This window comes from Myripristis murdjan, chromosome 15, assembly GCF_902150065.1.
Source record: "Myripristis murdjan chromosome 15, fMyrMur1.1, whole genome shotgun sequence".
Lineage (NCBI taxonomy): Eukaryota > Metazoa > Chordata > Actinopteri > Holocentriformes > Holocentridae > Myripristis > Myripristis murdjan.
The window spans coordinates 10,120,096-10,135,681 of record NC_043994.1 but is presented as its reverse complement, the minus strand read 5'-3'; the positions used below and the strand labels follow the sequence as shown (position 1 = coordinate 10,135,681).

Here is a 15,586-nt window from a genome sequence, read left to right as displayed (position 1 = left end):
TCTACCAAAAAGTTTTGGAGGGCTAACACTGAGAAAAGGACATTTATGGTAATTAAATTAGCTGTTGGCAGGAAAATCCTTGCTGTTTTTCAGCTTCATTTAACAAAGGAGCTCAGATTTTGCCATTACCGGAAAGATAATTTAATTAGAGAACTGTTTCAAAAGCTCAAATTTAGTCACTTTAAAAAAAGTGCAAAGAATGATCTGGTCATCAATAGAGCACAAAACCCCACATTAGTAGTCTATTATAAAATGTATATTATAATATACCTATTCACAGGAATACGCAGGTGGGACAAATGAATGGATGGGTGCAAAATACCTACTGTGTAGCATCTGACAAAGACTTTTTACAATGGATACTGTACTTGGACTCCATCATTTTAAAAAAATCAAGCAAAATTTAATAGAGAAAGAGCAAATTTCTTACTTAACAGTGCAAGTACAGAGTAAAAATGCTATTCAGCAGTTTTGGATGACAAGAAAAGAAAAGAAAGATCAACCTTGACCCAGAAAAAGTATAGATTTTTAATTTTTTTTTTTTTTTTTTTTTTCACCGACGGGAACTTTTCTGGCTACCAAAATATCCACATAGATTCAAATCTAGATTGACTTTATGGCAGGTCACTGAAACTCACTGGTATATTAATTATTCACCAAAACAGTAAATACTGTGATGTCATCATAGTTCAGCACAATTCAAATGAAAACTGACACACTGCAGGAGAAGAAACCAGTCAGTCCAAACCAGAGATTTATTCATTAGAACAATTTAATGTGACATCCAGAAAACTGTTCATACTGTATAAAGCTGTTCTTATGTCTTGTCCTGTGTGCTGATATTAGATGCCAGGGTTTCACATGTCCAGTGGTTTTTCATAACACTGTCCACATATTGTGCAGGTCCCACTGCATGCATCAAAGCATCACTGACGTGGCAGAGTGGCCCGATGTCCTGAAGACTGAACCATACAGAATAACTGCAGTCATGGTGAATGTTGCACCCAGCTTCCAGTGTGGCTTTACAAAAAAACTTATTTTTCTAATTTACATGCTTTTATGAGAGAAGCAGTTATCATGATGTGCCTTATCTCTGCACTTCTAGAGGCCATTCACTTTCACTTTTTTTTTTAATAAATAGATGGTAAACTAGCTAATGGATACTAGGCCTTGCCCAAAAACACTGAAAAGAATAAAACTTTGCTTTTTGTAGAAGTCCTTATCTAGTTCCATTTGAAGGTTCTTTAATTAATGCATGTATCCGAGCAGTGTGGTATTTTTCAACCCAGACCATATTAAACTGTTGATGTCCATGATTATAGCACAAATTAACCGCTGGCTTCAGTGACAAGAAACTTCCCGCTCTGCTGCAACTTCTTGCCAGCCTTCAACACAGTCCAACAGGACACTTTCCTTAAACCTAAAAAAACATTCTAAAAAAAAACAAAACAAAAAAAACACCATTATAAATGCCTTTTTTGAAATTAGGAAACTCACAGTAAATAAAATACATTTTACAATCCAAAAAAATGTTGTGAAAGACTGCATATCAACTTTATCTATCAACATGACTCAACTGCTAACTCGGCATTCACGATGTCATTTCAGGCTAAATGAATGCTCACAATAACAAGAGACTCTGAATGCATGTATGCATTTTCCTGGGTTTACACCTGCAGCAGAATGGTGAGTTTCTCATCACTACAGCCAGCAGGAAGGTTATGTTAAGTGTTAAGTAATAAAGTTTTATTCTTCAACATGTAGATGCAAATCACTTGGACCTATTGATAATAAAAATTGTGACTTCACAGAATTTGAATAGAGTATAATGCTCACTGAACTGTTTGCAATGATCATTTGGCTGGTACAGGATGAAATGGTGGTTGTGGTTAGTTGCTGTGGCTACTGTTATGGGTTGTATAATACAGTAGTTATTGGATGTTCAGTGGTGGAACACCCTCCAATAAAGCATTATATCCTCCCAGCATGCATGCAGGATGTTCTGTCTCATTTTTTTAACATCATCAACGCAAACAGTGACAACGCAAGTCGGCGTGTCACCCTAGCCTGAGAGCTGAGAAGGTGTGCTGTGCTGTGGCTGCTTGCTAAAAGCAGTGATCAGCGTTAATAGTTACCACCAGGAGGTCTAGCTCCAGCAGCACGAGGAGCCTCTCCATGCTCCACACTCCACTGCTCATTTGATCACTGCTGCGAAACCTCACCTCAGTGAGTCAGCCACTTGCTGCAAGTTGGATTATACAGAAGTTATCCTGGTACAATGGCCACAGTTCTTTGCAGTGGCAATGATGCATACAAAAATAGCTGCCGCTCCGACCATCCTGCTATACTGCTGTGAACGTGAATTGGAGTCCTTTCTACTCCAATTCACGTTCGGTGCATGATTCTAATCTGTTCTGAGACCTGTTTCAAAATTTAGATGTACTACACTGTGGGGGAGGATATCTGAAATACCTCTAGTAACAGGTTTCAATGAAAATAAAAAACAAATGAAAAAGACAAAAATGCAGGGATCTCACAGGTGAGAGAGAGAGCACGCTGAAAAATGGGCTTAACATTCACCATAGCTGGAATTATGCTTTCACCACCGAGGGTAAGAACAAAACTTGGCAACCTTTTTTACATAAGCAGGGGTTTAGTGTTCCTCTCCATGAAAATTTTAAGATTCAGGCTCCTTATTTCCTGCACTGTTATGCATAAATAACAGTGAAAATATGGTACAAAACTGCATATGCATCTTTTCAGTTCATAGTATTCATTTCATGTCATTTCACTGTTTAACATGTCACTTTACGCATGTTTGGCTCCAACATAACCATATGGACAGCCTTTTTGGTGCAGTGTACGTTGTTTGCCTAATGCAGGGGAACTGCATTGCTCAGGATGCACAATATGAATCGACTATGTGCAGACAATGTTTTTCATAAATTATCAAGGTATTTTTAAGAATTTCCTCCCTGAAAAATAGAATAAAATCTGGCCACAGGAAAACCAACAAACAAGTGGAAAAATGTACTTTTGAGTTTGTTTGTTTTTTTTTTTAAACAAGCTCCTATTAAAATTCAAGTCCCCACTTTAAATCTGTGCTCCAGGAAACTAGCAAGGAGACAGCGAGGTGTGTTTGATAAACAGGTAAACCTTATTCTCTGCCTATTTACACTGCCGGCTGTGGCTGAACAGAATTTTATACATGAATACAAACAGTTAAATGTACAACACTCATGTCAGAATGGCCAGTTTTCATGTTATCCACATCTCCTTGTCCGGTGCTCCAATATGATCTTAATTTCTGATTATCGCTCTGCCCATCAGAAAAACTCAGATTAGCATCTCAAAGATATTTTAAAGATCTTGGTGTGGAATGAGGGGGGGGGGAAGACAGCCAGCCAGAGTATTTTGTAGTCCGCGGTGCTGGTGTCTGTCTCAAAAGCTTTGCCGCTCAGAGCCGTTTTGAGAGCTGGCAGGAGGTAAGCCACAGGGAAAAGAGAAATAGGCTAAGCTTTGCTTCAAGTTGTAACATAAAGAAAAAAAAAAACAGTGTCTTAAAATTAGAATAAAATGTAAAGAACTTCAGTAGGAGCTTTATAAAACTAGAAATGACATATTCTGCTGTCATATAAAGGGGCAAAGAGACTTAAACAAAGAAAGAAATACCTGTGTTAATCCATCTGTGGCCTCCAAATGGTTTATGACAAGAACAAGCCTGGCTCAGACACTCTAATAGCCAAAACAGCAAACTGTCATCATACTAATAGGAAAATGCATATAAATCAACCCAAGACGCCACAAAGTTGTCTTCTCTTCACTCACTGCTAATCGAATCATCTGCAACATTTCAATACGACGGAGAAAGATAGAGATTGTTATAAAGTCATCGTCTTAACATTTACATGATCAAATATTTACAACTGTTCAGCTGACAGTATCAACACCTTTTAAATTCAACACGTTGCATCTGTGCTGCTATATAGACTCTTTACAAAAATACAACCACCGAAAATAAAAGAAGAAAAAAAAAACACAAGTGAATTGTTCATTTTTTCATTTTCCAGTCAGGTTGAACCACTACTGCAGTGGGTGGAGTTTTTTTTTCTTTTTTTTTTTCTCGTTTGTTTGTGTGTAAAGCATTGAGGCTCGGCAAGGCATCTCTGTCTGTTTGCTCAGCTCCAACACTGCCAGGTCATCGGTGGGTCAGCACTCCACCCTAAATGAAATATTCCTTTTGGCTCTCGCTTGGACCGTTCTGGGAGTTGGCCTGGCTGTTGAACGGCAACTCTGGGCTGTCTTCGCGTTTTACTCCTTTTACCTCCTGGCTCTGAAATGTCCCTTTCCTTCGGTAGAGGAATCTGGCCATGATTGCCAGCGCAGACACAGTCACAAAGATCACCACCGCGATCACACCTGCAAACAGGATAAATGGGAAGATTTAAGGCCATAGTTCACTTCCAAAAGTGAATGGTTGGTCTTTATCTACTCACCCTGATGTGGTTGGTGAAGTTTATATGCCAGTATAACACACAGCAAGCTAGCTTCACTTCAACTGGAGTGAATGGAGACTTTTTCTGAGTTCCAAAATGATTTAAAAAAAAAAAAAGGACCACAAAATATATTTTACCACTTCATTGCACTGTTGCACTAGGAAAAACTGATGGTTGATTGAAGTGAGGAGCATTTGGACTGACAAAAAAATGGTAAAATAATCAGTGAATCAAACTGACGGTTTTATGCATTTTTTCATTCTGACTGAAATCATTCTGATTGAAGATTTGGGGTCAACTGTGTACATGTGACGTGATCTAATACGACGTGTTCAATCAAAACAGCTGTGTGACATATGCAGAGTGATTACTAGGTCATGGACATAACTACCGCTGTCAAAGTTAACTTGTTAGCACATACGGGGCCTGACAACATTATTAAAAATTTTATGCAAATTAATGCAATGTTGAACTTTGACCCACTTTTGACCTTTAACCCCATGTGATGTCACATATGACACAAGTGCATGCTGCAGTGCTTCAGTCAGTGTTGCTGGAAGACCCAATTTAGGGACGGGTGGTACTCTCTTTTTTTCCCCAGTTTTTCCTCTTGCTGTGATTTGTCTTACTCTGTGAATAAACAGGAGTTTGCTGAGCAGCCCAGGTGAGCACACACCTGTCCTGCATGTTTTGTCCTCATAACAGAGAAAAGTTTATTCAGATAGAGCGACAATCATACGCTTGGACGCAACATTAGAACCAAGCTGGTGAATACCACAATAGGCTAAATTAGAAAAAGACAACCTGTTGGATGAAAGCTCTTTATTATGATGCCTGCTCCTGAGACCAGACATCAGTGGATGAACTGAAAGAGCGCAGCCAGAAAGTAATCAGTTGAAATTATTTACACGGTACTAATTCTCCTGATCGGTTTATGAAAAGGTTTAAACTACCCCTCTGCAACTGATTGCAATTTCAGTCATTTTCGGTCTGTTTATTCTCACTGAGATGTTTATATGGAGCATTTTTATTCCGTTTGGGTGTTTCAAATGACTTTAATCAAAATATTAGGCTCCATGTAATCATAGCTAATGAGAACCTTGCAGACTCAACCATCACATTTTGTGGTTATTCCATGTTTTTCGTTGAGTTGAGTCTAAGGTCGCTTTCCCACCTAATAGTCAGTTTCCATGGTCCAGAGTAACAGGTTGTGTGCTACATTGTTATTTCTTTCTCTTGGTTGGGTTGGCTTTGACAGTGCCTAAAGAAAAGTGGCTCACAGCATGTGAACCAAAGTGATGTGGTTTACATGCTGTGACTGTTACTGGTCAGAGAAGAAAGTGTGTAAAGAGAAAAGGTTCCGTTTATAAAACAAGAATATCCTGAACCATGGACCTTATCGTTTATGATCCTCCTTTTGTCTGTGTATCAAAGGAAGATTAAGGAAACAGAACGTGAGAGACTGATAAGAGTCTGATCAGAGACGATGCTGTTCTGTCACGCTGTCATCAGATCCTGGTACCGACTGCCGAGGCTGGAGATACTTCTCTCACTTCAAATGAAGCTCTCCAGAGTTTGCTTGGAATTGATCCAAGACCGCCTTTTTCAAATGGTGCACACCAGGGTTCAGTTAGAGTGTTTTCAACTACACAAACAGACCACATCAAGGGGGGAAAAGGACCAGGGTTGGACTCAACCAAACTAAACACAGCAGGTGTGAAAGTGACCTACAGGGTCCTCATTGTTGGTCTAATGATGAAATCCTTTTAGTCTCAACAAAAAAAATGCTGTGCCTATTCCATTTTTTTTAGGACAGTTGAGTGTGAGCAGTCCTAAATTTAATTCTGCATAATGCACCATGATCATATTCTCGCTATTGTTATAACAGCTAGCTTGGTGTGGAAAATGTAATGAGGTAAATGAGTAATGAGGTAAATCCTGATTTTTTGACCCACGATGCAAATGTGTGCCTTCACATTTGCATGATGCTGTTTGGGGAGCTGTGGGGATTATTAGGGACAACGCCCGCAGGCTGCTGCCACAAACTTGCAAGCTCCACGGACATTTTCATCAAATAATGCTCCCACAGCTCAGTGCCCTGTGTGTCATTTCATACTGCAGAAGGAGAAGGTCTGAATCACCAGCACCTCTTCCTGGTTCAGGATGAAAAAAAAATCTGATAAGCTTAAGATGAGCACAAAGTTTATGACTGCTCCTGAAACCTGAGCATCATTTTTCCTGTAAGCCTGTAAGACAGTCCAGCTAATTTCATTTCAAGTTGCAGAACAAAATAAGTGTTTCATTTTAACAAAATGCAAATGGTCAGACATGTCTACCTAAGTTTTGCTCTCTTAGATATGAATCACTGTCTGCTTTAGTCTGTGAGACAATCTATTGGGAATTTTTCCAGCACAACTTTAGCACTTATATCCCACCTCCCATACTACGGTGTCTTCATTTCCCCTGAGGCAAAAGCAGAGGAAATGGAGTGACTCTTTATAGGACAAATTAAAATGGGAAAACACAATGGGGGACCAAACAATCACTTCTACTACTGCCTTTAATTTAACTACTATAGCTTACAAAATGAACCTGGTAAGTATAAGCAACTGGCCAGTGGCCCAACAGGCCGTTGGACTGCAGACACACCACCGCTAATGGTGCAGCCTGCTCATTTTCCCCAAGCCCCCAAGCCAATTCTGACCATTAAAAGGTCTCTGCACTGATGCCAGCAATAAAAAAAAATCTGTTCATTCATTGTACTTGGAGATAAAAGTGATTTGGAATCTAATTAGTGGTGGTGTACTCTTTTGTGCACTCAGACAAAAGAGTCAGGCTGTTTCAGGGACAATTGACTGGTTTTAAATTGCTATACAGTATATGCATTTTGGGGAAAAAAAAAACAAAAAAACAAAAAAACAAAGTAAATCAAAACAAACAAACACACACAAACAAAAAGATCATTCATCATTTCCATAAAAGTATTATACTATTTTCAAAAGCATGTTTTATAATTTTATTTTATTTTATTTTTTATGATTATTGCTTTTTTTGTCTTGAGGTGACTCAAAACCTCAACTGCAATTTTTGTAAGTGTGTTTTAACTGTCTCATGACTGGGGGCTATGTGTAATCTCTTATATTTTAATACATATTGTGTATTTGCATTATAACATCATGGAGTCTAATATCAATGGTGTATTGCAGTATGACAGTGAAACATGCTCCCTTTACAGTACCTCCAATTAGAGCTGAGTCACTCCTGATGGCATTGACTAAAGGTTGCCCTGTACCCACTGAACCAGACTGGTCTGCAGCACAGAGAGAGAGAGAGAGAAGAAGAAGAAGAGGGAAAAAAATGAAAAAGAAGGAGAGGAAAGCAGAAGCGAAGGAGAAGAGCAAAAGGGAGAGATGAGAACATACGCAGAGTACAGCCATACAACAGGGAAAACAAGACAAGCATCACAGGAGAGTAGGAAGAGCAACACAGATGAGGTAAAGGGAAAAGGGGAAAAGAAGTAGAGCAGAACAGAGCAAGGAAACTAAGAAAGTTGAGGGGAAGTGCAGAAATTACAGGAGAAGTGATGAGAATAGAGGAAGAGGAAGACAAACATTGCAGAGTGGACAGAGAGCGATGTAGAGGGGAACAGGATAATATGGGGAGATATGGCATCATTAGTCAGAGCAGATAAGGCCCACTGGATAGCAGTGTACATCTCTATAGGACTCTACACCAGCAATAAGCTGCATGAAAATGAACACGGGGAAAAGAAATGCCAACAGAGACTCCCCTCCCTGTTCGAGAAATAAATGACAAATAATTTCCGGTGCACCAGAAGATTTGCACCCGATGTCATTTGTGTGAAATTGCTGTGCATTATTATTAACATTCAATTTGGATAGCCTCTAACTTCGTTTACACCTGGTTTGTGGCGTGGTGTATAAAACTCTCATCTGTACGTCGCTTTGGATAAAAGCGTCTGCCAAATGTGAATAGTAATTGTAACCGTACCCACTCTAAGAATTTGTGCCTATTTTAGACTATATTTTCAAGCTCTTTGGAGAAAAAAAAATCTACCAACAGCTCATCAAAAAAGAACCTGTACTTGGATATGGCTTTCTGTGTAGGTTGTTAGCTGGTTTCAGAGCAGACAGGTCAAGAGTGCAAATTCTTCGCAGCTGGTACATCTCTAGGAGCTCGTAAAACATCTACACTTATGTCCACGAACATACAGTATGATATCACCTAAAATGCTTATTATTCTGACTCTTGCTCTCTGAGAGAATCAATAAGTTTTCAACAAGTCCTCCATGTGACCAAATAGGTCAGTGAAAGACTTGTTGACTGACCCATCTCTCACCCCACCAGCCTCCTTACAAAGACTATGTTGCTCTCTTCATACTACACCAGACGGGACCACTACTGTAACTACAGGTTGTAATAAGCTGCTGTACAAACACCATATGTTGTTTTTTGCACTCCACCCAGCACCATATTTTGACCCCCAGGTAAACTTTCTCAGAGACTAAGAAACCTCAGCTGTCAATAAACCCAACATACAAAAACAGCCTTTCCCCTCTTACCTGATAGGTGGTGTGTGGTTTCTGCTGCGTAGGGATTGGCTGAAGTGGAGGATCCACAGCTGGACTGAGCCAGTGGGCCCGTGATGATGACAGGGCTGCTGTCTGGATGGAGCAGAGCAGCTTTCAGAGGGCTGACGGAGTTGAAGTGGACTGATGACAGACAGCCTGTGAAACCTAGTGAAGCAGGCCTGGCCAGCTCTGGATCCAAATCACCCGAGTCTAGACAGAGAGAGCATGAGAGAAGAGGCAGGGAAAAATCACTAACCATCGTTTCAATCCCATAACCAAAAGGTGCTGTTTGTAAACTGCCTGATACTGCTGATATCTTTGGCTGTCATGTTTGATTTTTCTGACAATTACATCAGTAAAGCATCTGCGATTAGAGATTTACAAATGAAAACCAACTAAACTATGCATCTACAGCAAATTGAGTCTGTTAGCTCAGTGAATAGCATACAATAATAATTGATAACTTACAACAACATTTGAAGAAACACTTCTCATAGTGGTTTTGCGCGTCATTAAAAAATTGTCTTTACCTAAAAATGTCACCCATTCAGTTTAATCAATTGATGGCAAATGAACTGGGCATTACTTTCTACAGTGGCTTTGCAGTGGCAGAGCTACACCGGGGTCAGAGAGGTGCCTTAGCCTCTCATCTTGTTAACAGGCTCTGATGGCACTTGTTCAAAGAGAACATAAGTAGGTCATAGCAAAGTTAATTACACTGTGGACATGACATGTCCTATCTGTTTAGCAGGTGCCCAAGGCATTCAGACCTGTCCCGCAGAAGCAGAGGACACAAAGTGGAGGCAGAATAGTCTCCCATGCAGGGAAGGTTAAACTGTGCAGGCAGACATCCTGGTCTAGCATGACTCAGCCCACACTGGTGATACCATGAAATAATGGCAGTACAATAATGACGACAGCACTTTGCATGACTATGACTACATCAAAAGAGAGGGCAGTTTTTCATTGAAAGGAAAACGTTTTTCAGCCAAGTGTTCCTGCGTTAATGTCCCTTTCTCTTCTCCACACAATATTTTGGACACTTTATCAGAGCTGTGTATTTTTCCCGCTGAGGTGGAAAGAATCAGGAGCAAAAACTGTGCTGTTCACCTCTGCCATAAAACATACATGATTGCACCAAAACCCTCTGCTACACGGCTGCAGCTTCCGAGAACAAATAATGCAGTAATATAGCAGTCGTGCCCAGGAGGTACCAGATTATGGGTCTAAAGGTGATGCAATAAGTATGAGGTGCAGACGAGCATTGTTGGCATCTCTGAAGTATCTGTAATTGCCGGAAAGACCACCCTTAAGGGCGTTATGGGCTTTATACGATGTCTACTCGGGTGTATGTACTGTCTAAAAAACCTTCTTCCAAGGTTTGTACATATAAAAGAGTAAATACAGGGGAAAACAAGAAAGATGGAGCACCGGCCGTCTTGCTGAGTCGGCAGAGTAACCAATAAGGCAATTAGGAGCCTATTTGGAATGCATCTTTGACCAATTAGACTGCCTGGCAGAGACTACTGGCTCTATAATGAGCATTGGCCTTGACATTTCATCTCTCTGCATGTCTTTAAAAACTGTCCAGTATTGTAAGTGGGTACTGGGAAGTTCTGTACTTGGCAATAAAGAACTTGTTTATACCTCAAAAAGCACTTTTATTACTTATTAAAATCTTTATTAGGTGCTTGGTATGAGGGTGTGTGTGTGTTTATTGTGTCTCTTTGTGTGCAATGCTTTTAGCTTTTAGCCCTAAAAGCCCTGCATAAAGGAAGTACAGTGTGTGCTTGTTCACCAGGCAGTCCGTTAGAAATCACCAGCTCTGACACAAGCGCTTCCTGGCATGTGGACGCCCGAACTGCAGGGTCCAGGCATCCACATGCCAGGAAGGAGCGCAGTGACTTTCTAAGGTTGTTTTCAGACCTAATTCACTTGAGTTATGGTACAAATCAACCCTCAAGTTTAACACCAATCTGTGTGGTATGGATTGGTTTCACACACCCAAATGGAAAACGAACAAGGGGGTAAAAATATGATTACGACATTTGAATCACCAGCTACATCTTTTAATGTTGACATTTACAATAGTCCTTTGCAGTTTCCATCAAAGGTCAGTGAAAGAGGGTTTTCATTACAAAAGTTGTGTTTGACATTGGTGGTCAGTCATTTTATGATAAGTAGAGGACATGGTGCCGAGGGTAGTTTAAAGGTTTTAATTTAGTGTGATTTTGTTTCAAATTTTAGACTGTAATAGATTGTAAGTGGTTGCTGAACTTCCTTGTTATGGTTTAGTGAAGACTCATCTTGCATTAAAAGACAAAAACTAATGCATTATTCTCTTGAATTTAACTTTGTTTTAGTTTGTTTTGTAATACACATTGTAGTTTTATTGTAGTTTTTGCACAAATATATGTGGGGGTGGGGGCCTGAAGCCTATCCCAGCGCTCACTGGGCGGAAGGCAGGGGGACACCTTGGACAGGTCGCCGGTCCATCACAGGGCAGACAGACAGACAGACAAACACATTCAGGCACACATTCACACCTAGGGAGAATTCAGTATCTCAAGTTCACCTGCCTTGCATGTCTTTGGACCCACACAGACACAAGAAAAACATGCAAACTCCACACAGAAAGGACTGTGTCTGCACCAACCAGATCTCGCAAATGATGCACCAGAAAAAGCAACTGTGCACCTGAATCGGACCAAAGCAAGGGAAGCGTAGGTGTGACAGCCCTCTAAGTGTAGAGTGTAAGTCAATGCATGAATTAAATGGATCAGTCAAGAGGGAACCACATTTTAATTTCACTATACAACTTGTTGTATAATGACAAACGTCCTTGTATCCTTGTAAATATTTTCCTAGTTACAATAAGTCAGTGTTATTTCACTCACTCCAATAATCAAGCACACCATATTATTGTGGAGGGTTGCCAGGGCAATTCTCATTCACTTTCCCTGCACTGATATTAACATTCATGGAGGGGATTCAAACCAGCAACCCTCCAGTCCTAAACACACTTTGTCCAGGCCACCAGTAGGCGTGAATAATGTTACATCTCAGCAGTAGGACCTCCAGGTACATTTATTCCGATGTCTGTTCGTTAGCTGCTGTTCCAGGGATTCACCCGGCATGATGAAAGCTCCAGAATATGTTATTGTCACATAAGGCAAACATCTCAATGCTGTTAGGGAAATGAGTCTGTCTGAGTGCTCTGAAACTAGAAAGGCCTTGTCTGGGCTTTTACAGCCACCGCACTTACCATGCACTCTGCCCAAAACCAGCGACTTGACGGCATTGAATTCCACATCAAAGGTCAGGTTGAAGTGCTCTCTGGCATTCTGGTCAATCTGGAAGAAAATTAAGTCTTTCACTCGAAGCTCGAGAGAAAATAAATAAATAAATGAATATATTTCAGCAGATAATAATTTATAATAGTTTGCAAGTAAACGTCTCCCGCGTTTCATGAGTTTTACTTTGATGCCAGCAACTATTTTGTCAGGGTAGATGCTGCATTTTTTAGTTGGTGTTTTTCTCATTTTGGAAGCAACTCCAGTGCTCTGGGAAGTAATTCACTACTTGCAGCTCATACTGGAATAATCCTGGTAACTGTGAATCAATATCTTACAGTAGAAACTCTCTGACTATCTTTGCTTTACCACTCAGTGTTTCTCACTAAAATATAACAGACCAAGTCTTGAAGTGTTATCATTTTGTTGCATCTAGTACCCACTAAAACTATCATAACTGGTGTAGTAATTTGTTATAAAATGTTATCTGTGAGTAGGTATCGCTGTTTTCAAACAGTGTATATCTCATATTGGAAACACCACCCGTCATACTCTGACTGCAAAGATTTTATGACTTGGTTTACATTTCAGTGGATGCTGTTAGCAATTTAGTGAGTCAGTAGGCTGGATCCAGGCAGCATTTAAGTAAAAATCCCCCTTGGAGGATCTTCTGCTCTGTTATAAATATCAACAGTCTGTAGTTTACAGTGCATTCCAGAAATTATTTTGTGATGACACCCTGTAGTTCAATTTTCAGGTGTACTCAATGTGTTCAGCTTGTGCTTTGTGTACTTCTACTTCAGCTTGTGACTTTGTGTAATTCCCAGAATGCCTTTCAACAACCCCGAGATTGGCATGTTACATTCAGCTGTATGTTCTGTATGTAGGTGAAGAGAGTGATATTGTTATCTTAGGATGAGAAAGAGAGGTGAGATTCTTTTCCCATTGAGAATAACTGAGATTTGCACCTGTTACTTAAAACATATTGTATATCCTCTGGCCACGCTCTGGTCTGTTCAGGCTTGTCAGTGGAGAAATTGGTCTCTTTGCGTCTTCTGTGATAGAAGACACCCCCTTGATTACAGAGTATCAGTGCAAAATGATGAGTCTGGAAAAAAGCTGCAGCAAAACCTGATGTTTACTGCTGATAGCTCAAACATTGCTGGTATCAAAAGCCACTGCAGCTGCTCTGGAAATATCCGGCATCATATGCATGTTGTCTGTGTTTTGCCATGTACCCACAGGAACCATAAAAATTCAGCACCAGGCAACAAAATAGGCCCAGAAGTGCAATGTACATAACCAAAAAAAAAAAAAATTGTTAACAGTGTTAACTTGTCGTAGAGAGATTTTTTAAATGGGTACAGCTCAGGCTTTAACAGAGTGTTTCCTGCGGTTTGTTCCTGCTGTCTTAATGCAGCTGTACCCACTGGCAGCGGAAATCAGGTGTGACAGAGACTGACTGCTGAGAGGACCAGGCTGACTCCGGCCCTAGTCTTGGCTGAGGTGAACAACATGGTGTTTTTACATACTACACTGTGTATGTGTGTGTGTGAGCGTGTTTGTGTGTTACCTGGACAGAGACAGTGTCTGCCAGCCTGCTGATGGTGACGGTGTGTAGCTGTCCGTTGGCCAGGCTCCTCACTCTGCTCCTCAGCACCTCAGCCTCCCTGCTGCTATCCAGCTTGTACCTCACCTCCAGCTTGTCTTCACTCACACAAACCAGAAAACAGCACATTATTGTTGCTTTTTCAAGATTTTTTTTTTTTTTTTTTTTTTTGGCATTTCTGCTTTATTCAGGAGAAACACAAAAGACAGGGGAGAGAGCTTGGCCCAGAACTGAGGCTTTGTCTTTGTCACAGCCTCGAAACGTGGCACGGGCTCTACCAGGTGAGCCACAAGTCCATCCCAAAAAACTGCACACTGCACTGACGACACACAGAAAAACACAGAACCACTTTACAACATAGAAATTAAACCTCTGTAATACCACATTTCCCCACAGAGATAGTTCAAGTATTGTCTTCTGCCTACAAACAGAGTATTATAATCGTCTTGGAAATTATTAGGATATACAAAGCTTTTGTCATGGCATATAGCATTAATATTAACCCAGCATGAACAGAAGTGCATTACAATTCTTTATCATCTAAAAACATGCAGTAAGTTACTTAAAACATCACAAATTCAACATGCAGCACTATTTCAACTTCTAAAATTGGCATTTCATTACTGATAATTGCTAAGAATAACTCCTCTTTAAGTATTTATAGTATAAAGAGAATTGTTGAAATCTTTTTTCAAGTATTTTCTTTAGTGAAGCTGTCCTTGTCCCTATCGTCTGCTTTGATCATATTGTATCTTTGAAAATATTCACTGAAAAGAGATCTGGATGTTCCAGGGCATGCAGCAGCTGAATTAATAAACTGAAAACAATTCAGTATTAAGAGGATTAGAGCTAAGTCCCATCAATAATGCCACACTGAATCTGCTTAATTTTTATAATTTCCATGGCATTTAAGATGGATAATTTCATGGTATTAAGATGAATGCCCTGTGATGTCTACAGGCTTTGCGGATGAACAGAAGAGATAGGAAATGAGGCTTTCTTCAAAAGCACATTTGCCATTTTACGGCGCACAGAAATTGTCACTTTGTGCAGAAGCATAGTCATTGGCGTGTATCAGAATTATGACTCACTACATTCCCATATTTCCTGCGGAGGGGAGAAAACTTCTCATCATGTGAGCACATCCTGCATAATGATGGTAAAAGCATGTAATGTTGGCGAGGGCACAGACTGTTCTAGGTACTCAGTGACTGACTGGGATAGTAGAGGTTTGTGTATGGTGAGGCTGAGGGGGCGAGAGAGAGAGAGAGAGAGAGAGAGAGAGAGAGAGAGAGAGAGAGAGATATTTTTACTTATCTGTATCTATACATAATTTTAACAGCATTCCCACTGTTAAATGCACACTTTTTGTTGTTTTTATTTCACTCTTGCTGTGGCAATGTAAAAGTCTGTTTCCAATGCCGAGAAAGCCTCTCTGAATTGAAACTGAATTGATTTGAGAATATAAGTAAATACATTTTTATTCATGCTTTTACTAATTAGTAATCACAATTATAATCACTTGACTGTTTTTTGTAGCAAGCTGCAGCAAATAGAGATTCCTATAGTGCAATAGTTCAGTGTGGCTGACAACAG

The 15,586-nt window shown here is 40.1% G+C and overlaps 1 protein-coding gene across 1 annotated transcript in view; it reads right to left on the bottom strand.

Moving 5' to 3' along the window:
* Positions 1-1,662: 1,662 nt before the first annotated feature.
* Positions 1,663-15,586, bottom strand: part of LOC115372809 (contactin-associated protein-like 4) — a 96,356-nt gene continuing 82,432 nt past the window's right edge. The window contains exons 20-24 of the mRNA XM_030070948.1: positions 13,955-14,088; positions 12,354-12,441; positions 9,080-9,298; positions 7,735-7,806; positions 1,663-4,419 (exon numbers count right to left, since the gene is read on the bottom strand). Of these exons, the coding sequence (XP_029926808.1) occupies positions 4,223-4,419; positions 7,735-7,806; positions 9,080-9,298; positions 12,354-12,441; positions 13,955-14,088 (710 nt within the window). The 3' untranslated portion in view covers positions 1,663-4,222. The remainder of the gene's footprint in view (positions 4,420-7,734; positions 7,807-9,079; positions 9,299-12,353; positions 12,442-13,954; positions 14,089-15,586) is intronic.